Source organism: Panthera uncia, chromosome B4, assembly GCF_023721935.1.
Source record: "Panthera uncia isolate 11264 chromosome B4, Puncia_PCG_1.0, whole genome shotgun sequence".
NCBI lineage: Eukaryota > Metazoa > Chordata > Mammalia > Carnivora > Felidae > Panthera > Panthera uncia.
This window is the reverse complement of record NC_064809.1, coordinates 42,819,773-42,843,402: the sequence shown is the minus strand read 5'-3', so window position 1 is coordinate 42,843,402 and position 23,630 is coordinate 42,819,773. Positions and strand designations below refer to the sequence as shown.

General features: G+C 38.4%; 1 protein-coding gene across 1 annotated transcript; it reads left to right on the top strand.

Moving 5' to 3' along the window:
* The first annotated feature begins 690 nt into the window (after positions 1-690).
* CLEC2A (C-type lectin domain family 2 member A) lies at positions 691-19,480 on the top strand. Its single transcript, XM_049625074.1, has 5 exons — positions 691-1,005; positions 10,761-10,835; positions 14,779-14,948; positions 16,862-16,965; positions 18,713-19,480. The coding sequence occupies exons 1-5, from the start codon at positions 951-953 to the stop codon at positions 18,819-18,821; spliced, it is 513 nt and encodes a 170-aa protein (XP_049481031.1). The 5' UTR covers positions 691-950; the 3' UTR covers positions 18,822-19,480.
* The last annotated feature ends 4,150 nt before the right edge of the window (positions 19,481-23,630 follow it).

Sequence of the window (23,630 nt, the reverse complement as noted above, 5' to 3'; positions counted from 1 at the left end):
TATTTTAGTTCATACATATGCTATAATTCATAAGTAGGTTTTAAACTGATACACATACCAGAATGTGTGTGTGTGTGTGTGTGTGTGTGTGTGTGTGTGTGTGGATGGGTAGATAGAAATAGATGATAGATAGATAGATAGATAGATAGATAATAGATGGATAGATAGATAGATAATGGATAGATAGAAATAGATGATAAATGATAAAGAAAGAAAGAAAGAAAGAAGAAAGAAAAAGAAAGAAAAGAAGGGAAGGAAGAGAAAGAAAGAAAGAAAGAAAGAAAGAAAGAAAGAAAGAAAAGGAAGAAAGAAAAAGAAAGAAAAATGCCAGGCATAATGCCAGGCAATGATTATTGTAAGCATTCTCCATGTATAACCTCATTTGATCACTGTAACATTCCTACAGGTAAGTAGAATTTTGCTCTCAATTTTACAGAAGGGAGAACTGAGCATCGGAGTTTAAATAGCTTTCTAAATGTCACACAAGTAATAACTGCATTTGAACCCATATAGACTGAATAATGTGTGGGTGTAGGTAATTACTATTAATGATTTGGCTTTCTATAAAGATGAGAAATGAGATAATTCCAACAAAGAAATATAGAGTGCTATAAGGCGATGGATATTATTTTCCATGTGTTCCACTCAATACGCCACATAGGATATTTTTATTCTTTAAGGACAAAAAGATTTTGCCAATTTCATGACACTCCTTTGCTTATTATGGATGAGTCAACTTCCCACTTATCCTAATGAATCTGTCTATTTTTATCTCTGGTCTGAACTGGTTTGACAGTTTACTCATACCACTTCTCCTTGGTTCAAATGAGCATTGCCAATTTTTCCACTACAGTTGGACATAAAAGCCTGCTGATTCTTTTTCTTTGTTAGCGATGTATGGAGGTAGCCTTCTAGTACTCTCCTGTTGATCTGGATCAATCACAGATGTCATGATCACCCCAGAGCTGCGTGATGCGAGGCATGGTAACTGGATATGCAGGAGAAGTAAGTTTCCTTGGGTGACGGAGAATGAAGGGAAAATCAATAAAAAACAAAATATAGGACAGTCTAAAAATGCCGAACTCTTTCCTAAGGGAGGAAAACTACTCAAGTTTATGAGGTAGAGGAAACAGCTCTGTAAGTAATGCAAGATTGGGGAGAATGTGTGGAGTTTTATATCTGTAAGAGAGTGAGCATAAGCTTGTGAGAATGAAAATATTTGGGGTGAATTTTATGGTGTGTGCATTATATGCCAATAAAAAGGGTTTTTTTAAAATGTACTCTTACAACAGAGAAAAGTTATTTGCCACAGTTTTGCCCAATCCTGTAACTGAGATTGCATTCACTCTCTCAACTAGCACAGACCACGGATGGATTGAAGTAGCTGATGTCTTGCTAAAGTGAGTGAAGATATTTCTACATGTTTCTGCTTGGGTCAGGTGGATTTTCAGAATCGTTCAGTGTCCAGTGTCTTTATTGTTTCCCCAACATCATCTGGATAAAAGTTGAGAAAATCTGGAAGATGGCTTGAAGATACTTACTAGGGCTGAAAAGGGCTTTTGAAGTGTAAGGATTGACTGAGTCTAAAAATTATGCTAATTTTAACTGGATTGAAATGCAAACAGGCAAACTAACAAATGACAATGAGGCACAATGAAACGAAACAAAACGCCACCATTCACGACAATTGATAGGGTTTCTGTTAGACAACATGAGTGAACCATTTTGCCAAATTACATGATCGGAATAGGAAACCTTTCAAAACTTCATGAAAAAGACAGTGAAGAGAAACAAATCATTTCTGCAGTTTACCGGTATGAATTCTAATAGCAGCTATCCAGCGAGTCTCTTAATAAACAAATCTAGTAATCTTAAAAGTGGAGGAGACTTCAGTAGTCACTTAATAAAACTTCTCTCTTCGTGTGACATTTCTAGCAGAAATTTCTAGGCCAGAATACTTGTAGTGATAACATCTCTATCTTACAAAGCGGTCTGTTTCAATTCTGAGCAATTTTAATTAGAAGTGTCTTTAGCAAATGCAATGTATTATTCACTTAAAAGCAGGTCAAAGGCTAAATTTTATTTTGTTTTCTACCACAATAAAATAAATTCAGTCTTTTCTTTTCAGCATGGCTTTTGAGCACTCATCACGCACACTCGGGAGGCCTGGGTGATTTCTTGAGCACCAGAAAATGTAATAATTGTCCGAAGGCCAGAGGGAAGGAAGCAAAAGCAGAAATCCAAAACTTGCCTTGAACATATTTTCTTTTTTGTAGCCTCACGCTGCTGTATCTCCCAAATGCAAGCCCTGAGCCTTATCACTCTTAGCATTCGTGTACACTCATGCACACACACAACGCTCACGGGTATAAACGAGCCTTAGATCTCCAAAGGGCTTTCTAGCAGTCCCTTATGTTGATTTCCCAAATCTCTGTCTTTCCCCTACCTCTGAACTTTCCTCAGTTATTTTTTTAAGGGTGAAAGCAGACACCTGCGGATTGCCATTGTCTCATCCACTAAGGAATTTGTTCAAGAATGGATTGCTAATAGAATGACTAATTTTTCTTATCAGATAGAATTTGTGTCCTTATGACACTGAATAATTCTCTTTGATATCATTGAAAACTAACAAAACAGGGGCACCTGGGTGGCTCAGTCAGTTAATCGTCAGATTAACTTGATTTCGGCTCAGGTCATGTCTCATGCTTCCTGAGTTGGAGCTCCGCGTTGGGCTCTGCACTGACCCTGTAGAGTCTGCTTGGGATTCCCCACCCGCCCTCTCTCTCAAAATAAATTTAATAAAAAAGAGAGAAAGAAAAATAGTGGGACACGTGGATGGCTTAGCTGGTCAAGCGTCCGACTTCGGCTCAGGTCATGATCTCAAGGTTAGTGAGTTTCAGGTCACTGTGCTGACAACCGAGAGCCTGGAACTTGCTTCAGATTCTGAGTCTCCCTCTCTCTCTGCCCCTCCCCCGCTCACACTTTGTCTCTCTCTCTCTCAAAAATAAGCATTAAAAAAGAAAAATAGCACAACAATAAATGTAAGTGATAAGTAGAAAGTTTGGGGGCATGGTATGCAAAGGAGTACCAGAAAGAGTGAAGTATAAAGGACCGGGGTTATTTTTAGCAGTAGCAGAAGAAAAAGTATCATAACAGAAGAAACCTATGCTCCTCAAATTGGAAAAAGCATGCACAGTGATGAGCAGAAAGATTAAAAGGATGTTTTTGGTAATTTGGTAACTGCTACTGAATTTCAAAACATCAAGTACAAAGAGAAAATCTTGGAAGCCTTCAAAGAGAAGGAAAACACACAAACCGGATGAACCCTAAGAAACCGAAAATCCTCCTCTGGATGGTAAGTTTCTCATCAGCGACAGCAGCTGCGTAAAGAGAATAGTGCAACTTCTTCACATGCATAAAGGGGTTTTAATTCAGGTTTTTCACTCAGTCTAGCAGATGTTTGAGCAAATTTTCAGATGTAAAAATTTTAAAATGATTGCGACTCGTCTCCCGAAATGAATTCGCAGGAAACAAAATCAAACAAGAAAAATGCAAAAAGAAGTAGGGCACAAGAACAATTAAAAAGCCAGAGGACCGAAAATACTAAGTACAAATAAGTGATTTTTTTTTTATAGTACTGCAATGACCTCGGATGAAATTATTAATCTCTCTGAGCATCAGTGTCTGCATTTATAAAATAAGGATAATTCATCTTGTCTCACGGACGTTGTTATGAGGAATGAGTCAGGTTTTCCGTGAAGAATGTCTAGTTCATTGCCCGATAAGTATTCAGTCCTTAGGAAAAGGTAACTCTGCGTATATATACACACTTATGCATATTTGGCCTTACACACAGATGGATGAAGCAATAAACTGAAATCTTAACCACTCTCCCATGCTACCTTCATATCCCTGATTATCTTCTAGTTAGTGATCTTTAACATAGATATGGCACATGTAGAAGGGATGCTCTCCCAACGGCCATGTGAAGCTAACAAAAAGACTGTTAATATGTAATTGGATAGACTCTGAATTCAGAGAAAACATACATTGAAACATAATTCATTGTTAATATGAATTAACAGCCGAAGTTTTGTTTTCCCTCATTCTTGCATGTCCATACCGGGACGAGATTTCTGCAGTCTGCTGTCCTCATCTTCTTCCAGTAACCTCATCAGAATCCTTCATATCTTAACTCTTTCCATTGTGCAGCGATAGGAATCTTTCTCCTCTTTACCCTCGTTAAACAGATCTGTGACCATACAAAGCCGACTGATTTATTTGGCCAAATGTATTACATTTTATTTATTTATTTTTTTGTAACACTGATGTCCAGCGATCTACAATTCAGAATCATTTTGAAAATTCTGTCAGTGTTTGCTTCCTATATTTTGGATATCTGGTGTCTGGAATGTATATGTTTATAATTTGGTTAGATTGCATTTTAATATAGTACCCTTGCAGGCTAGCCAGGAACCTTATTATATTAATTCCTCTATTTCCTCTCCTCACAAACCCCATGGATTGGGATTATAATGTAAAAAGATGGCCTTCCTCAAGTACTGCTTTTTTCATAGCCTTTAAGGTTGAATTCTGGACCAGAGAAGCTTTCCTGTGAGGTAGAAACAGAAAGGGGCTGCCGACAGTAGTCTGTTGTGTTTATAACTCACAGTCTTGCACTCCAAGGTCATGAGGTCTCCTCAAATTAAAACATTGGCCTTCAGTCATGATACTATATGAGGTCACTGATGCCTGGAGAACATGTAAAGTAGCTGGGGACCTGAAAAAGGTAACCCCTCTAAAACACAATAATTCCTAGAATATTCCAAGAAGAAAACTCGAAGAGTTATTATGAGAATTAAAACATAATAAAAACACTCAACAAGATTGGGAAAACCAAGTGGAAATATTAAGCATGGAAATATATTTGAAATAAAGGACATTTTGTAGAGTTGATCAGTAGAATTGATGCCATTAAGAATGAATTAGTCTAAAACGCAGTAGAAAAGAAAACAAAATGGAAAATACAAAAGAAAAGCTGAGCGATATGAAATGCAAGTAGAAATGCCAACTCAAGAGAGTAAGAGAAGGAGGATCTGAGAAGGAGAGAGGGATGGAGAGAGAGAGACACAGAGAGAAAGAGAGAGAGAGAGAGAGAGATGAAATGGAGGATAAATTAAAGAAAGCCAAACACAGAATTATGGGGTGCCTGGATGGCTCAGTTGGTTAAGCATCCATTTGGCTCAGGTCATGATCTCATGGTCCGTGAGTTCAAGCCCCACGTCGGGCTCTGTGCTGACAACTCAGAGCCTAGAGCCTCCTTCGGATTCTGTGTCTCCCTCTCTCTCTGATCTTCCCCTACTTTCACTGCCTCTGTCTCTCAAAAACATGAATAAAAGTTAAAAAATAAAAAAGAGAGAGCCAAACACAAAATTAAAATTGGTATTGGGGGTGCCTGGATGGCTCAGGCAGTTAAGCATCTGACTCTTAATTTCAGCTCAGGTCATGATCTTACAGTTCGTGGGTTCAAGCCCAGAGTCAGACTCTACACAGATAGCACCGAGTTGCCTGGAATTCTCTCTCTCCCTCCCTCTCTACCCCATCCCCTGCTCTCTCTATCTCTCTCTCACAAATAAATAAACGTTTAAAAACCATAAATATTAAAATTTAATGAAATATTTTGAAAATGATTCATCAGTTTTTACAGGTTGAATTCTGCCCCCCACAAACTCATAGGTTGGCGTACAAACCCCCAGTATCTCAGACTGTGATCTCATTTGGAGATCAAGTCTTTACTAAATTAAAATGAAGTCAGTGGGGGTGGACCCCAATCCATTATGACTGATGTCCTTATTAAAAGGGGAAATTTGGAGATAGACTCACATACAGGGATAATGCCCTATCAACATAGTGATAACTATAAGCCAAAAAAAAAAAAAAAAAGCCTAGAACAGATCCTTTCTTTACAGCCCCCACAAAGAACCAACCCCACCAACACCTTAGTTTCAGACTTCCAGCCTCCAGAAATGTGACACAATAAATATCTGTTGCTTAAGCCACCCAGTCTGTGGTGCCTCATTAGGGCAGTCCTAACAAAGTGAAATACCCATGCATTTATCAACTTAGATAACAGGATCAATGGATTTTGGGGAAAGATAAAATGCCAAAACGAAACGTGAAAAAAGAAATAATTAAAGTAAATGTGGAAAGGGCACCACCTGTGTACCTGGGTTGAGCAACCAACTCTTAAATTCGGCTCAGGTCGTGGTCTCACGGTGCATGAGATCGAGCCCCGCTTCCGGCCCTCCCTGGCAGCACGAAGCCGGCTTGGGATTTTCTCTCTCTGTCTCTGCTCATCCTCCACTTGTGCTCTTTCTCTCTCTTTCTCTCAGAAATAAATAAATAAGCAGTTTTTTAAAAAGACACCTTTCCCCTTTTACTGTGATCATGAAACTGAAGGAAACCAGAATGCGTACCCCCAAATATGTCTCTTTGACATAAAAAATATTCTGAACTGAAAGCAATCAGGAAGCAATGAACACGAGAGAAACTCACCCTACTCCACCTTTTCCACCTAAAGATATAAATTCTCCTTTCACTACACCAATTCTTATTAGCCCCTGGAAAGCAAACCGTACTCCATTAGCTTCCCACAGAGCGCCACCTTAGGAAGAAGACTAAACCTGCTTTTTCCTTCTGCTGTTACTTCTCTCCAAAAGTATTGTTCATTGTGGAAGTTGCTAAGTAGGCTGGCTTTCTAAAATCCCCTTGGATTTCCTCTTCGTTTTGGCTTCTCCCATGTGATGGGTCAGTACCTTGTTTTTCCCTTATTAATCTTTTTGTTAAAAAGCCCAGCCGAGGGGTGCCTGGGTGGCTCAGTGGGTGAAACCTCCGAGCCTGGAGCCTGCTTCCGATTCTGTGTCCCCTTCTCTCTCCGCCCCGCCCTCACTTGTGCTCTGGCTCTGTCTCTCAAAAATAAATAAATGTAAAAAAAATTTTTTTAATAAAAAATAAAAAATAAAAAAATAAATAGCTTTCATTCTTTTTATGCCACTATATATGTATGTACATGTATATACATACATGTGTGTGTGCGTTTGTGTGCGTGTGTGTGTGTGTGCGTGTGTGTGCGTGTGTGCGTGTGTGAGAAGAGATACACACTACCTCTTCTTTATCCATTCAGCAACTGCTGACTGTGTCCATAATTTTACTATTATAGATAATGCTGCCATAAACATTGGGGTGGATATACCCCTTTGAATTAGTATTTTCGTACTCTTTAAGTAAATGGCTAGCAGTACAATCGCTGGATCATGAGGTAGCTCTATTTTTAACTTGTTGAGGAACCTCCATACTGTTTTCCAGAGTGGCTGTGCCAGCTTGCATTCCCGCCAACTGCGTAAGAGGGGTCCCCTTCCTCTGCATCCTCGCCAACACCTGCTGTTTCCTGTGTTATTCATTTTAGCACGTTCTGACAGAGTGAGGTGATATCTCATTGCAGTTTTGATTTGCATTCCCCTTGGGATCATTGATGCTGAGCATCTTTTCATGTGTCCGTTTGCCATCTGGACGTCTTCTTTGGGAAAATGTCTATTCATGTCTTCTGTCCATTTTTAAAATGGATTATTAGGGTTTTTTTTTTTTTTTGGTTTTGAGTTATATAAGTTCTTTATATACTTTGGAAGCATTTAGTCTATTTATATTCAAAATAATTATTGATAGATATGTATTTATTGCCATTTTATTGCTTGTTTTGTAATTGTTTCTAGAGATTTTTTCTGATCCTTTCTTGTCTTTGTCACTTTTGGTCTCTCCTTTGCATTTAAAGAGTCCGCTTTAGTATTTCTTGCAGGGCTGGTTTGTGGTCATGAACTCCTTTAGTTTTTGTGTATCTGGGAAATCCTTATCTCTCCTATTCCAAATGATAGCCTTGCTGGATAGAGTATTCTTGGCTGCAGATTTTTCCTAGTCAGCATGTGGAACGTATCATGCCCTTCCTTTCTGGCTTCCAAGTTTCTCCTGGAGAGATCTGAATCTAGCCTTAAGGTTCTTCCCTTGTAAGTTAAGGACTTCTTTTGTCTTGGTGCTTTTAAGATTTTTTCTTTGCACTGTATTTTGCAAGTTTAATTACAATGGGCTTTGTTGTTGGCTTGCTTTTGTTAATTTTGATGGGATTTCTCTGTGCCTCCTAGATCTGGATGTCTGTTTCCTTCCCCAGATTAAGGAAGTTTTTAGCTGTTATCTCTTCAAATAAGTTTTATGCCATCTGTTCTCTCTTCTCTGGGACTCCTATAATACAAATGATATTACTTTTGATGGAGTCACTGAGTTCCCTAAGTCTATTCTCATTTTCCATAATTCTCTTTCTCGCTATTGTTCAACTTCATTATTTTCCATTATTTTGTCTTCTAGGTCACTAATTCAGTCCTCTGCTTCTTCCAGCCTGCTGTTCATTGAATCAAGCCTGTGTCCAATCTTGCATATTGCACTCTTCATCTCTGATACTTTTTTGACTCTTTGATTTCTGTGGCAAGGGTCCCACTGATGTCTTCTTTTTTTTTTTTTTCTTCTCAAATCCAGTTGAATATTGTTATAGTTGTTGCTTTAAATTCTGTATCAAGCATGTTACTTATATCTGTTTCACTTAGATGTCTGGCAGTGGCCTTACCTTGTTCTTTCATTTGGCATTTTGTCTAAGTCTCTGCTTTCTTCTTTGTGTTCGAAAAGCCAGTCATGTCTCCTGCTCCTCAAAGTAGTGGCTTTATGAAGAAGGAGTCATGTAATGTCCAGGGCCTGATGCTTCAGGGAGGATCCCTGGTTTGTGCCGCTTGTGCTCTGCTGTTGTGTTTTGCAGGGGCTCTCCTTGCCTACTGTGGGCAGTGTTTGGTCCCTGGCCTGAATGTGGTGAGTTTTAACTATGTGTGCTCTAGTCTGCTGTGAAATGAGACCTGTCACCACCCGCACCAGAACGGAGGCCCTGCAGAACTCTCTGGTCAGGAGATGTGGTCTGGACAGGCATTTGTGCTGATCTTCTATAGGAGGGGACCAGTGCCCTGGGACTGATGCAAGCACGACTAGGAAGGGCAGTCCTGCCAGAGTTCAGGGGTGTGGGACTTGATGTAAATAAGTCAGACGGACAATGTTGGCATTGCATTGTTTCTTGCAGATGGCTCTGTCTTTATGCTGAGGGGCTGGGGGGGTTGGAGGGGCACACACCAGCATCTTTGTTCCTATGAATGTTGTTCCTATGAATGTTGTTCCTATGTTCCTATGAATGTTGTTCTTCTCAGTAATGAGTTCTGAGAAGTGTAAATAATCTCCCCTTTGTGTGCCCCGGCATTCTTGCAATCACAGTTTCAACACTGTCTCCCTCCAGATTGTTTGCCTGCCTTGTCTCCAGGAGCAGTGCAGTGCCCTCAAGGCTCTATTCCCGCCAAGCCTCCTGACCTTTAAAAATCCAGGCTTTAAGCCCCACTGGTTGCAAGAACTGATGAAATTCAGCCCCTCTCATTTTCCAAGCCAATGTCTTTGGGGAGATGTTCTCCTTGTGCATTCTCCTGTGTGCTCCCCTCTCTCTCCCTCCCTTTCCTGCGACCAGTACTCCCTCCCCTCCATAGCACCCTCCATCTATTTCTCCCTTAAAACATGTCTTCCCACCTTCTTCAATGTGGCCTCTTCTCTCTCTTTTCTTGTGGAGTTTGTTTTGTCAGTCTTCAGGTCAACTTCTAAGGTATTTAGGACAATTTGACAGTTTTCTTTTTTAAACTTTTTTTTTAAATTTTTTTTTAACGTTTATTTATTTTTGAGACAGAGAGAGACAGAGCATGAACGGGGGAGGGTCAGAGAGAGGGAGACACAGAATCTGAAACAGGCTCCAGGCTCTGAGCCGTCAGCACAGCCCGACGCGGGGCTCGAACCCACGGACCGCAAGATCATGACCTGAGCCAAAGTCGGCCGCCCAACCGACTGAGCCACCCAGGCGCCCCGAATTTGACAGTTTTCTAGTTGTGCTTGTGAAATGAGAGGAGCCTGTGGCTCTCCCACTTCTGTCACCGTCTTCCTGACTCCCCAAATCCTTTTTCCTGATATTTAAATGCATGCGAGTGAAAAACATTCTTTCCAGATTGTTTCTACATTTGCTAAGTAAGTGTCAGAGAAGATCACTACTAAAAGTATTACTGTTTGTTTTAATCTCTTAACATTTCCATGAATGCCAAATCGCCTCTCTAATTCATTCTGCTCACCACAAATTACTGCTTTTATCTTGACATTTCCTTGCTTAAATGCATTAAATTTCTCCCTACTGCTTACAGAATAAATAAAAACATTTATCTTAATTTTTCTACTGTCATATGATCCTATGACTTTCCTTTCTCCCCTATCTTTGATTTTGTTGATTTATGTTGTCTTTTATAGCCACTTGTCTGATCATAGCCCTTTTGTTGAACCTTGGACTTTCTTGATTACCATCCACTATTCACACTATTTCTACCTTTTGAAATAACCTTGCATTTCCTCCCTCCTTCCACCAAGTCTGAGTGATCTCTCCACTGCTGATGCCCCATCTGAACAGCTACAGCGGTCATTGGCACTTCTCTTCTTTGCACTTTATAAGGTCATTGTATCCTTTATTACTTTAAGATGTAGATGCTTTTAATGAGAGTTTTTAAATTGATTAGTATAAAGAGGGATAAACGAAAATAAATATTCAGGCTAGGTTTCTCTGGACATTTTACAATAAACATTTATTTGTTTTGCAGTTCACAAATTGAAAAAAGGCTGGATGTTACACCTTTGTATGTATCTCTCGCTCATACTGGCCATTGCCATACTAGGTGAGTAGCTTAGCTCGTAAATTGTCTATGCTTCTCCATACACAGTAGGGCCAAACATATCTCAGACTTAATCTTGGATTTCTCAGTCCTGGAGTAATAAAAAGGTCTTGTAGAGACAAGACCTCAGATTCCTACCAGTTTGGCAGGTTTTACCATATTCCTTGCCTTTCTCAAAAATGCTCTTGGGGCACCTGGGTGGCTCAGTTAGCTAAGCATCCGACTCTTGGTTTGGGCTCAGGTCATGATCTCATGGTCATGAGACTGAGCCCCACACCAGGCTCTGCTTTGACAGCCTGGAGCCTGTTTGGGATTCTCTCTTTCCATCTCTCTCTCTCTCCCCCTCTCCTCCTCTCAAAATAAAGAAACTTAAAAAAAAATACTGTTGAGTCTTTTCTTCGTGCTATCCATTCTGACTAGGAGAGGTGATATTCCATTGTGGTTTTGATTTACATTTCCCTGATGATTAGTGATGTTGAGCATTTTGTCACATGTCTGTTAGTCATCTGCACATCTTCCCTGGAAAAAATGTCTATTTAGGTCCCCTGTTTATTTTTAAATTGGATTATTTGGCTTTTTTTGGTGTTATGAGTTATTCCTATATTTTGGATATTAACTCCTTATAGGATATATCATTTGTAAGTGAATAAATAAAGAAGACACGGCGTATATACATAATGGGATATTATTCAGCCATAAAAAGAATGAAATCTCCCCATGATGATGACAAGGATGGACTTAGAGGGTATTATGAGAAGTGAAGTAGGCCAGAGAAAGACAAATACCGTATTATTTCACTTATATGCAGAATCTAAAAAATAAAATAAGCAAACAAAAACAGACACAAACTCAAAAAATACAGAGAACAACCTAGTGGTTGCTTGCCAGATGGAGGGAGTTCAAGGAATGAGCAAAATAGGTGAAGGGTATTAAGAGGTACAGACTTCTTAGTTATAAAATAAATAATCATGGAGATTAAAAGTACAGCATAGGGAATATAGTGAAGAATATCATAATAACTTGGAAGGTGACCAATGATAACTGCATTTTTCACAGTGAGCATTTTCTAATGTATAAAACTGTCAGATCACTATGTTGTACACCTGAAACTAATATATGACCATACCTTAGCTAAAAAAGTGAATTAAAAAAATTAAATAGGGTCACCTGGCTGGCTCGGTCAATAGAGCATGTGACCCTTAATCTCAGGGTTATGAATTTGAGCTCCATGTTGGGTGTAGAGATCACTTAAGAAAAAACAAAAAAAACTAAATATTCTAAATATCACAATACAGTCATCTTAATCTCAAAGTACAGTCATTGTCTTGAATTATAGTTCTTAGTCTTTTTTTTTTTAACGTTTTATTTATTTTTGAGACAGAGAGAGACAGAGCATGAATGGGGGGGGGGGGGGGGGGAGAGAGGGAGACACAGAATCGGAAGCAGGCTCCAGGCTCTGAGCCATCAGCCCAGAGCCCGAGCAGGGCTCGAATTCACAGACCGCGAGATCCTGACCTGAGCCGAAGTTGGACGCCCAACCGACTGAGCCACCCAGGCGCCCCTAGTTCTTAGTCTTTGAGTAAGATAATTATAAATTCTCAAATGACCACCAGATAACAACACCAATAGTCATGTTCTTTTCTCAATGTTTGTTTGTTTGTTGGTTTTTTATCTTTTAAAATTTACATCCAAATTAGCATATAGTGCAACCGTGATTTCAGGAGTAGATTCCTCAGTGCCCCTTACCCATTTAGCCCATCCCCCCTCCCACAACCCCTCCAGCAGCCCTCAGTTTGTTCTCCATATTTATGAGTCTCTTCTGTTTTGTCCCCCTCCCTGTTTTTATATTACTTTCGTTTCCCTTCCCTTATGTTCACCTGTTTTGTCTCTTAAAGTCCTCATAATAGTCCTGTTTTTTAAATTGAGAGTACTTTGTGCAAGTTAAAGAACCAATATTAGTGACACCTGGGTGGCTCAGTCAGATGAACCTCTGACTTTTTGGTTTCTGCTCAGGTCCTGATCTCACGGTTTCATGAGTTTGAGCTCCACATTGGGTTCTGCACTGACATTGTGGACCTTGCTTGGGATCCTCTCTCTTCCCCTCTCTCTGCCCCTTCCCCACTCATTGTTTCTCTCTCTCAAAATTTTTTTGTTTAAAAAAGAACGAATATTACATACACTATGCTTATTATTTTTATTTAATTCTCACAAGGCCATGACATAAGTATAATTATGAAATCCATTTACAGGCACAGAAATAGAAGCCAGAGTGAATAAGCTGCCTCTCACAAATGACAAATTCCAGAGCCAGAATGGAGATTCTTGTCTGTCTGGTTCTAATTCCTGATATTTTAACCACCATGCAATATTGTCTTTATAACTTCAATATTTCTTTGCTCTAATTTCTTTTGGATCAAGATTAAGTTATATTACTAACAGTTGTTCTAGGAAACATTTATGATGTAAAAAAAAAATGTCATAATGGCACAAGTGATTTGTTGCAAGATTTTCTCTGTTGGAGCAGCTTTGTGAAAATGAAGATTTTCACAATTTTCTTCTGGACACTGTTGGTTCGTTTTGTGAAAATGAGTCAAAGGTAGATTTTTAAATTCCTGAGCAGTGACTTAATAGTCTCAGAACTTGATTTTCCATTGTATGCTTTGCTTAATACAGCACTTAATTTAGGACTTAAGTTAAAGTAACACTTAGCACCCTTGGGGCACCTGGGTGGCTCAGTTTGTTGGGCATTCAACTCTTGATTTTGTCTGAGGTCATGATCCCAGGGTCATGGGATCAAGCCCTGCATTGGACTCTGTTGATTGTGGGGCCTGCTTAAGTTTCTCTCTCTCTCTCCCTCTGTCCCTCTCCCCTGCTCACACTTTCTCTCTAAAATAAAAACATAAAAAAACCAGTAACACTTAGCACTCTTTATTCTTGTTTTCTTTGTCATTCACAAGAGTACTGATATTCTTTTTTTGTATAGCTTTCTGTCACTATTAGAGTCCTGGGAGTGCAATGTTACTGGTATTTAATTATCTGACAGTTAATATATTTATGGAGAAGTGTTTCTATAAGAAGTCTTTACATTCATTCATTAATTGATTATTTAAAAAAATTAAAACACAATATATTTCATTACCTATCTGTGGTAGCCTGAATCTGCCTCTAAGTATTACCAAAAAAAAAAAAAAAAAAAAAAAAAAAAAAAAATTCATGGAAAAGTGAGGAGAGAAGGCTTTGGATTCGGCCTGACATTTAAATATTTACTTGGTTCTTTGCCAGTTACATTAACTTATTCAACCATTTGGAGGGCAGGGACTTTATCCTTTTCTGATTACTCATCACTTACCTAAAACCTTGAAACATAAAATTCTCAAAACATTCTGTACAGAAATAAATTCACCATTATTCCAGCTTCTTTGGCACTGAATATTGGTGAAGGAGAAAAATTTTACTAACTCATATTTCAGTGATTTGTTGTGATTTATGGTGAGTTTTACTTCCTTGTCTTGGATGTCCTTTTATGTCTAGGACCATTCATTTCTGTAAGGAAAGACAAGCCTTCCTTTATTACCCTGGTCCGTGAGACCGAAATGGTATTCATGTCTCTAGGTCTCTGTTGAGTGCTAAATTTTATGCATTATTTTGGGAGGACGTCAATATAGACTATGAGAGGCTGGTAGTTCCATTCTTCAGAGTAGAAGCCAGGGAAATCAGATGAACTATGGACTGCTCAATCCTTGAATGGTTTTCTTTACAGACAGCAAGGACTGAATTCATCCATCACTCCATGAGTGAATTTAATTTTAGAGACTGCAAACTGTGGGGGTAAAAGTGAAACTGATTCATCAGAATGAATAGAAACTCTCTTTAACTTATTTTTTGATTCTTTCTTTCTTTCTTCTTTCTTTCTTTCTTTCTTTCTTTCTTTCTTTCTTTTTTGTAGCAACAAAACTTTCAAAGTGTTCCCAAACTATGGCATGTGAGGATGAATGGATTGGATTAAGAAAAAAGTGTTTCTATTTTTCCAGTGATACCAAAAATTGGACAGCCAGCAAAAGATTCTGCAGTTCACAGGGATCAGAACTTGCTCATATTGATACACGAGAGGATATGGTAAGAAAAGGAGAAATTTCTCAATCGTTTCAGTGCTTAAGTGTTACTAAGAGAGAATTAAAATGATAAAAGTGAATACTCTATGATGATATATACCAGACAGTGTTCTAAGCACTATAACTATAAAAACTCATGCGATCTTCAATCCTGGTCTATGAAGTAAATATGTAAGTACCCCTATTTTAAAGATGAAGAAAGTGAGGCACAGAGATGTTGTGTAACATAGCCTTTGTCACAGAGCCATAACTTGGTGAACTGGGATTTGAACCCACACAAATTAGCTAGTCATGCTAGGTCCTTAATCACAATGCATATTGTTTATATAGCTAAATGTCTTTATTTAATGTTTTTAGATTATTAAATAGATTGTTTTAATACTTTTACATTTTTATTCTGCCGAGAATAGCCTGGAAAAATTAAAACAAATAAAAAAGATATGGCTCTTGGAATTTAGGATAAAGATCTGAAGGAAATAGCACAGTTTGAAGAAAATGAGACAATGAATAGAAGTGAAAGAGGGCAAAGGAAGGGAAACTTGGGCTGCGCGAGCACTGAGTGAGGAAAAGGGTTTGTTTATAAAGAAAGTTGACTAAAGAGTTTGTGGTCCAATACCAAGGAGCCAAAAGAAGAGAAACTAAATCCATCACTCAATATATTTTGTTGCAATAAATCATATTCATCCAGAAGTTAGTTTGATTTCTGATTATATGAGAAAGCATACAATAGCAATAATATTCTCATTCTGGTATCTACTCAAAGGACAGTTGACCCTTGAACAACACAGGTTTGAACTATACAGGTCCACTTACATGCAAATTATTTTCAGTCATTACAGTAGGGCACTGAAAGTGTATTTTCTCTTCCTTATGATTTTTTAAATAACAGTTCCTTTCTCTAGTTTGTTATAAAAAAAAATTACATAATGTATGTAGCATACGAAATGTGTCAGTTGTTTCCATTAGCAGCAAGACTTTCTGTCAAAGGTAAGCCATTAGCAGTTAAGTTTGGGGGGAATCAAGGGTTACACTTGGGGGTGCCTTGGTGGCTCAGTCGGTTGAGCAACAGTCTCTTGATTTCAGCTCAGGTCATGATCCCAGGGTCATGAGATCAAGCCAAGCATTGGGCTCTGTGCTGAACATAGAGCCTGCTTAAGATTCTCTCTCTTTCTCTCTCTCCCTCTGGCCCTCCCTTGCTCATGCTCTATCTCTAAAATTAAACAAATACATACATAAAAAAATAAAATTGAAAAAAGAGTTACACTTGGATTCTCAAGTGCATGGTGCCGTTGTTCAAGGATCAACTATAGTTTATGACTGAGTTTTCCCATTTTAACAGTACTTATACTCTCCATTAAACTCTTTCCCCCTGAAATCCCTCCTCTAGTTTTTGAGAAAGGACCTGTGGACAAAACAAAATAGAAGCATTAGTTCTCTGTCACCCTTAGAGAACATTCTGTGCCGGTTCCTACAGAAAGTGCTCACCTCCCAATTTTGTTGTCCAAACAGACATAGCATCATATCAGTTTATGGTCTTTGTCATTCACTCTGGAGCTAAAACGTACTGGTGGTCTATGCGTTCAAACTTGAAAGAAAGGAATTAAAATATGTTTTCCTCCTCAATAATGAGAAATAGAAATCACCCCTAAAGATGACCCAAGAGAGTGTAGCTCAGAAGATTTCAATGACTTGGTGGAAGTCACTCTATTGCTTACAAACATTTAGGAAGTATAAGAGCAAAGTGAAAATCTTGCTGATAAAACTAACCTCAATATCCCTACCTGTTGCTATAGAAGCAGGAGGGCATGTAGATTAGGAGGCCAATCATGAAAGATGGGATAGTGGGGGTGAGAAGCATGTTCAGCAATATGCTCGAAAATATTCAGCAGCAGATAATGCCCTGACTTTTTGTGAAAGGATTTTTTGAGGAAACACGCAGGAACTTCTACGCACTGGATCGGATTGAACAGAAAACAAGGAGAGTCTTGGAAGTGGACCAATGGCACCATATTCAATCCTTGGTGAGTTTCCAATTTAGTAGGAAAGGTTTTATGGTGGTGTTGTATACAAATTTAGACCATTTTAAGTTGTATTATTACAAAGAAATCTTTCTATTTGTTACGTGCAACTGCCTTCGTTAGTGTCCACCCTGTAACATGTGCCCTTTCACATTGAAACATACCTTAGAGAAACCCATATCTCTTCTACCTTGTTAAATGACACACAGTGAGGGGAGCCTGGTAGCTCATCAGCTAAACTTCCAACTTTGGCTCGGGTCATGATCTCATGGTTTGTGGTTTGAGCCTCCCGTTGGGCTCTGTGCTGACAGCTCAGAGCTGGGAGCCTGCTAAGGATTCTGTGTCTCCTTCTCTCTCTGCTCCTCCCCTGCTCATTTTCTATCTCTCTCTATCTGAAAAATAAATAAACATTAAAAAGTAAATAAATAAATAAATGACACAGTGAATTTTTATTTTATTTTATTTTATTTTACTTGTATTGCCAGAGTCTTGTTAATAAACACCTCTCTTGATAATGCAAATTCAACTCATTTACAAATTCTATTTTTTTTTAACGTTTATTTATTTTTGAGACAGAGAGAGACAGAGCATGAACGGGGGAGGGTCAGAGAGAGGGAGACACAGAATCTGAAACAGGCTCCAGGCTCTGAGCTGTCAGCACAGAGCCCGACGCGGGGCTCGAACTCACGGACCGTGAGATCATGACCTGCGCTGAAGCCGGATGCTCAACTGACTGAGCCACCCAGGCGCCCCAGCTCGTTTGCAAATTCTAAACCAAACCAGAGGTATTACTTGCACCTTTTGAGAACTAATTGTATTTATACAAGATCTCTTTGTTTTAAAGAATTAGTGATCACATAGTTGTCTTTAACTTTCCATATGCCCATCATAAACAATATTATTTAGTTGGGTAACCATTATTGAGTGAATGTTGCTTTCTCACTTATGTACTATTGCCCCTGGAAACAAGGGCTGTGTGACTCTTCTCTTGTAGCCATGTACTCCTGCCTTAGCATTTCATTAAGTTCTAGATAAACAATGGAATGAATTAAACAAATACTAAGATATGTGAGACGTGACAAATTACACTTACTACAGAAAATGGAAAAATCGATCATCAGCAGAGCAAATGAATAGAGACGATTGCAATTAGTCTCTTTGGGTTCTATCTCAGTATGTGTCAAACGCATCAAATGAATATAAAACTTATTCCTTACCTTCAAAAAGGAACATCAGCTAAAAACATGCCAAGAAAATGCTTTAAAAAAAAGACTCTAGAGATCTTTGGATTTAGCAAACACAGTCTCTCCTGACAGATGGATAGAAATAGACATAGATAGATAAATGTAGACAGATATAGATATGGATATAGATATAGATATAGATATAGATATAGATATAGATATAGATATATAGATGATATAGATACAGATAGATAAATGTAGGTAGATATAGACTTATATCTACATCTATGGCTTATCCATGTCTATCTATATCTATATGTATATCTGCCTTTCTACTTATTATCTTAAATAAGGTTACAGTTTATACTAATAATTATAATAATTAAGTATCTACCTTCAGTCTTCTATTCCTTTAATGTAGCAGATATTTTTGTATAGCATATAGTGATGGGGGAGTACGGAGCTGAATGTTTTGTATAAAATGTCCCGGATCACTTGAATCTTAATTTGATTTTTGATTACAGCTGTCAGTGGTTCCCAAACTAATTTTAATTATTCCTTTTCAGGTTTGAAATTAGTGGGAATGGATCCTTTGCATTTCTGAATGCTGACGGAGTCCGTAGTTCTAGGGGATTTATTGATGTCAAGTGGATTTGCAGCAAACCTAAGTTTTAATAGAGCAAAGAACTGAAAAATGACCGTGGTACATCTAATGGCTATACCGTGGATTAGGAGATTATAGGGAATGCATTGCAAAGCAGAACACTGCTTTCTGGCCATGCTGAAAACAGCTTATCTAGTTAATGTATATCCAGGGGGGACACTACACTTTTCTCATCTAGTTAATGTATATCTAGGGGTTAAGTCTTGTGTATGCTCATAAATTCTTTAGACCATGGTATCACACGGAATATTTTATCCTATTTTAGCTTGTTTTCTGCACATTTTTGATATGTTCATTCTGGCACGTAGCCCACTGATGTATTGTACATTGTTTCCCTGAATGCATGCTTAATAAATATGGGAGCTTGAGAGCAGCTCCGGGAGACTTCCCTTAGTCTTCCTGTCACCTCTTTTGATTTGCATGGAGTCTTGAGTAATCCTTTCTGCCATCTTCCGTTTTGCTGGACGAAGCCAAAACCCAAACCCACAAATGACTATCATACTTCAGAGATAAAGTAAAGGCCTAGATAGGCAACACTTACTTCTCACTTGTTATGCTATTGAATACAGAATTTTGTGGGGCACCTGGGTGGCTCAGTCTGTTAAGCATCTGACTTTGGTTCAGGTCATGATCTCAGTGTTCATGAGTTTGAGCTCCGTGTTGGGCACTGTTGATAGATCAGATTCTGGAGCCTGCTTCAGATTGTGTCTCCCTCTCTCTCTGCCCCTCCGCTGCTCATGCTCTGTCTCTCTCTGTCTCTCTCAAATATAAATAAACATTAAAAAAAAAAAAAGATTTCAGAATCTTGAAAATATTAAACAAAGACACTAAAACCTGTTGAATAAATGAACCTCATCGATTCAAGATGCATAGCTTCCCATGACAAGCCAGGAAGCTTCTACTAAAAAGAACCAAATATAATAATCACAAACAAAGTGATAACCTATACCTAAAATGATGGTTATAAGCAACTTTAAAAAGATTGATATCAGTAGGCCAGCCAGCATTTACACAGCTTAAAAGATAGACAAATACATGTGCTCTGTATGTGTAAATATTATAAAATATTAACAATGGTAACTCTGGTTTAAAGAAATGTTACAAGAGGGGCGCCTGGGTGGCTCAGTCGGTTAAGCATCCGACTTCAGCTCAGGTCACGATCTCACAGACCGTGAGTTCGAGCCCCGCGTTGGGCTCTGGGCTGACGGCTCAGAGCCTGGAGCCTGCTTCTGGTTCTGTGTCTCCCTCTCTCTCTGCCCCTCCCCCGTTCATGCTCTCTCTCTGTCTCAAAAATAAAATAAAAAATGTTAAAAAAAAAATTAAAAAAAAAATAAAGAAATGTTACAAGAGAAACACCCATGAAAAGACACTTACTTCAATAATATCCTGAAAATAAGGAAAGACCCACCAAGAAGGAGCCTAGTTCTATCAATATGAATCGCTGATAAATGATCAGAATTATGCATTAAATTATAAAGCTTTCTCAAAGTAATCTACAGATTGAATGCAATCTCCATCAGAATACAATGGCATTTTTCATAGAACCAGAACAAAGAATCTTATTTGTATGGTATCATAAGAGACCCCAAATAGCCAAAGCAATCTTGAGAAAGAAGAACAAAGCTGGAGGAGGCACACTCCCTGACTTTGAACTACACTGCCAACCTGTAGTAATCCGAACAGAGAAGTTCTGGCACAAAAACACATGGATGAGTGGAATCGAATAGACAGCCCCAAAACAAAAGCCATGCTTCTATGGCCAATTAATCCAGGACCAAGGAGATAAGAATGTACAATGGGGAAAAGACAAGTCTTTCAACAGATGATGTTGGAACAGCTGGACAGCTACATGCCAAAGAATGAAACTGGACAACTAGCTTACACTATATACAAAAATAAATTCAAAATGAATTAAAGACTTACCGGGGCGCCTGGGTGGCTCAGTCGATTAGGCGTCCGACTTCGGCTCAGGTCATGATCTCACAGTCCGTGAGTTCGAGCCCCGCGTCGGGCTCTGTGCTGACAGCTCAGAGCCTGGAGACTGCTTCAGATTCTGTGTCTCCCTCTCTCTCTGCCCCTCCCCCGTTCATGCTCTGTCTCTCTCTGTCTCAAAAATAAATAAACATTAAAAAAAATTTAAAAAAAAAGACTTACCTATAATACCTCAAACCATAGAACTCTTAGAAGAAAACATAGGCGGTAAGCTCTTTGACATTGGAATTTTTTTTTTTTTTTGGACCAGTCTCCTCAAGCAGAGGCAAGAAAAAGCCAAAATAAACAAATGACATTACTCAAACTAAATAGCTTTTGCACAGTGAAGAAAACCATCAATGAAATGCAAAGACAAATTACTGAATGAGAGACCTTTGGAAATCATACATCTTGTAGGGTTAATATCCAAAAAACATAAAGAACTTATACAATGTAATATAAAAATGATTAAAAAATGGACCGAATAGACATTTTCCAAAGACACTCAGATGGCCAGCTGGCACATGAAAAGGTGCTCAATATCACTCATCATCAGGAAAATGCAAATCAAAACCACAATGAGATAGCATCTCACACCTGTCAGATTGGCTATGATCAAAAAGAAAAACTAACAAAGTAAGAATTATGTTGGCAAGGATGTAGAAAAAAGAGAATCCTTGTACACTGTTGGTGGGAAGGTAAATTGGTGCAGCCACTATGGAAGTCAACATGGAGTTCCCCCCCCCCCCCACCATATTAAAAATACAACTACGGTATGACTCATCAATTCCACTTTGGGGTATTTTCTGGAAAAAAACCCCACAATTCAAAGAGATATATGTACCCCTATATTCATTGCAGTATTTACTGTAGCCAAGATATGGAAGGAACTTAAGTGTCCATTGATAGATGAATGAATAAAGGTGTGAGATATATATATATGTGTATATATATATATATATGTATATATATTCCATATATATGTATGTATATACATATATATATATATACATATATATATATGGAATATATATACATATATATGTATATATATATGGACTATTACTCCATATATATATATATATATATATATATGGAATATTACTCAACCACATAAAAGAATGAAATCCTGCCGTTTGTGACATGAGTAGACCAGGAGGGTATTATGCTCAGTGAAATAACATGACAGAGAAAGACATATACCACAACGAGTTCACTTATATATGGAACAAAAAACATTTTTTTTTGTTGTGTCTGCAAAACAGAAACAGACTTATAGATACAGGAAACAAACTGTTGGCTGCTAGATGGGGGAGATATGGGGGGGGGGCAGGTGAGATAGGTGAAGGAGATTAAGAGGTACAAACTTTCAGTTACAAAATAAATAAGTTATGGGGATGTAGTGTACAACATAGGAAAGATATCATAGAGTCAATAATATTGCAAGAACTCTGCATGGTGACAGATAGTAACTAGATCATGGGGATCACTTTGTAATGTTCAAAAATATTAAGTCACTATGATATACACCTGAAACTAATATGATATTGTATGCCAATTATATTTCAATTTAAAAATTACAAAGCTTAGGGGCGCCTGGGTGGCGCAGTCGGTTAAGTGTCCGACTTCAGCCAGGTCACGATCTCGCGGTCCGTGAGTTCGAGCCCCGCGTCAGGCTCTGGGCTGATGGCTCGGAGCCTGGAGCCTGTTTCCGATTCTGTGTCTCCCTCTCTCTCTGCCCCTCCCCCGTTCATGCTCTGTCTCTCTCTGTCCCAAAAATAAATAAAAAACGTTGAAAAAAAAAATTAAAAAAAAAAAAAAAAACTTAAAAAAAAAAAATAAAAATTACAAAGCATAGACAATAGAATATAAACTAGAAAAATGACATCAAAAGTGACCAAGCAATCCAAGGGATACAGGTGTGCTGTTTCAAAGGGACACATGCACCCCCATGTTATAGCAGCACTATCAACAATAGCCAAAGTGTGGAAAGAGCCCAAATGTCTATCGATGGATGAATGGATAAAGAGAATGTGGTATGTATATACAATGGAGGATTACTTAGCCGTCAAAAAGAATGGCATCTTGCCATTTGCAACTACGTGGATGGAACTGGAGGGTATGATGCTAAGTGAAATTAGTCAGTCAGAGAAAGACAAATATCATATGACTTCACTCATATGAGGACTTTAAGACACAGAACAGATGAACATAAGGGAAGGGAAACATAAATAATATAAAAACAGGGAGGGGGACAAAACAGAAGAGACTCATAAATATGGAGAATAAACAGGGTTACGGGAGGGGTTGTGGGAGGGGGTGATGGGCTAAATGGGTAGGGGGCACTAAGGAATCTATTCCTGAAATGATTGTTGCACTACATGCTAACTAATTTGGATGTAAATTTAAAATAAATAAATAAATAAAATAAAATAAATTTTTTAAAGTGACCAAACAATAAGTTATTAAAAAAAAAGAATCAGTTTCCCAGGTAAGGAAAGGAAACGGGATGGGCTTAGGACATATTCCTGAGTGAGGTCATAAAATTCAAATTCTGCAGGGCATTTGAAAAACTATATCAGAACCACCTATGTTACATTAGCTTGAGTTTAAATTCTTGCCTACGTAACTAGGAACTACTATGAGTAACTAGGTAACTGTAAATGACTCATAATCTATGAGTGCAAGAAAGAATGTGAATGTAGGCAAAAGATAAACTGTTAGAGTAGAGAGGCTGGGAGAAAAAGAGTATCTACATTACAAACACATTACAAGCATACAAACAAGTTCTCCTCCCACATCTTTAACTGAGGAATACTTCTTCAGTTAGATACAGTTGGAACTTTCTG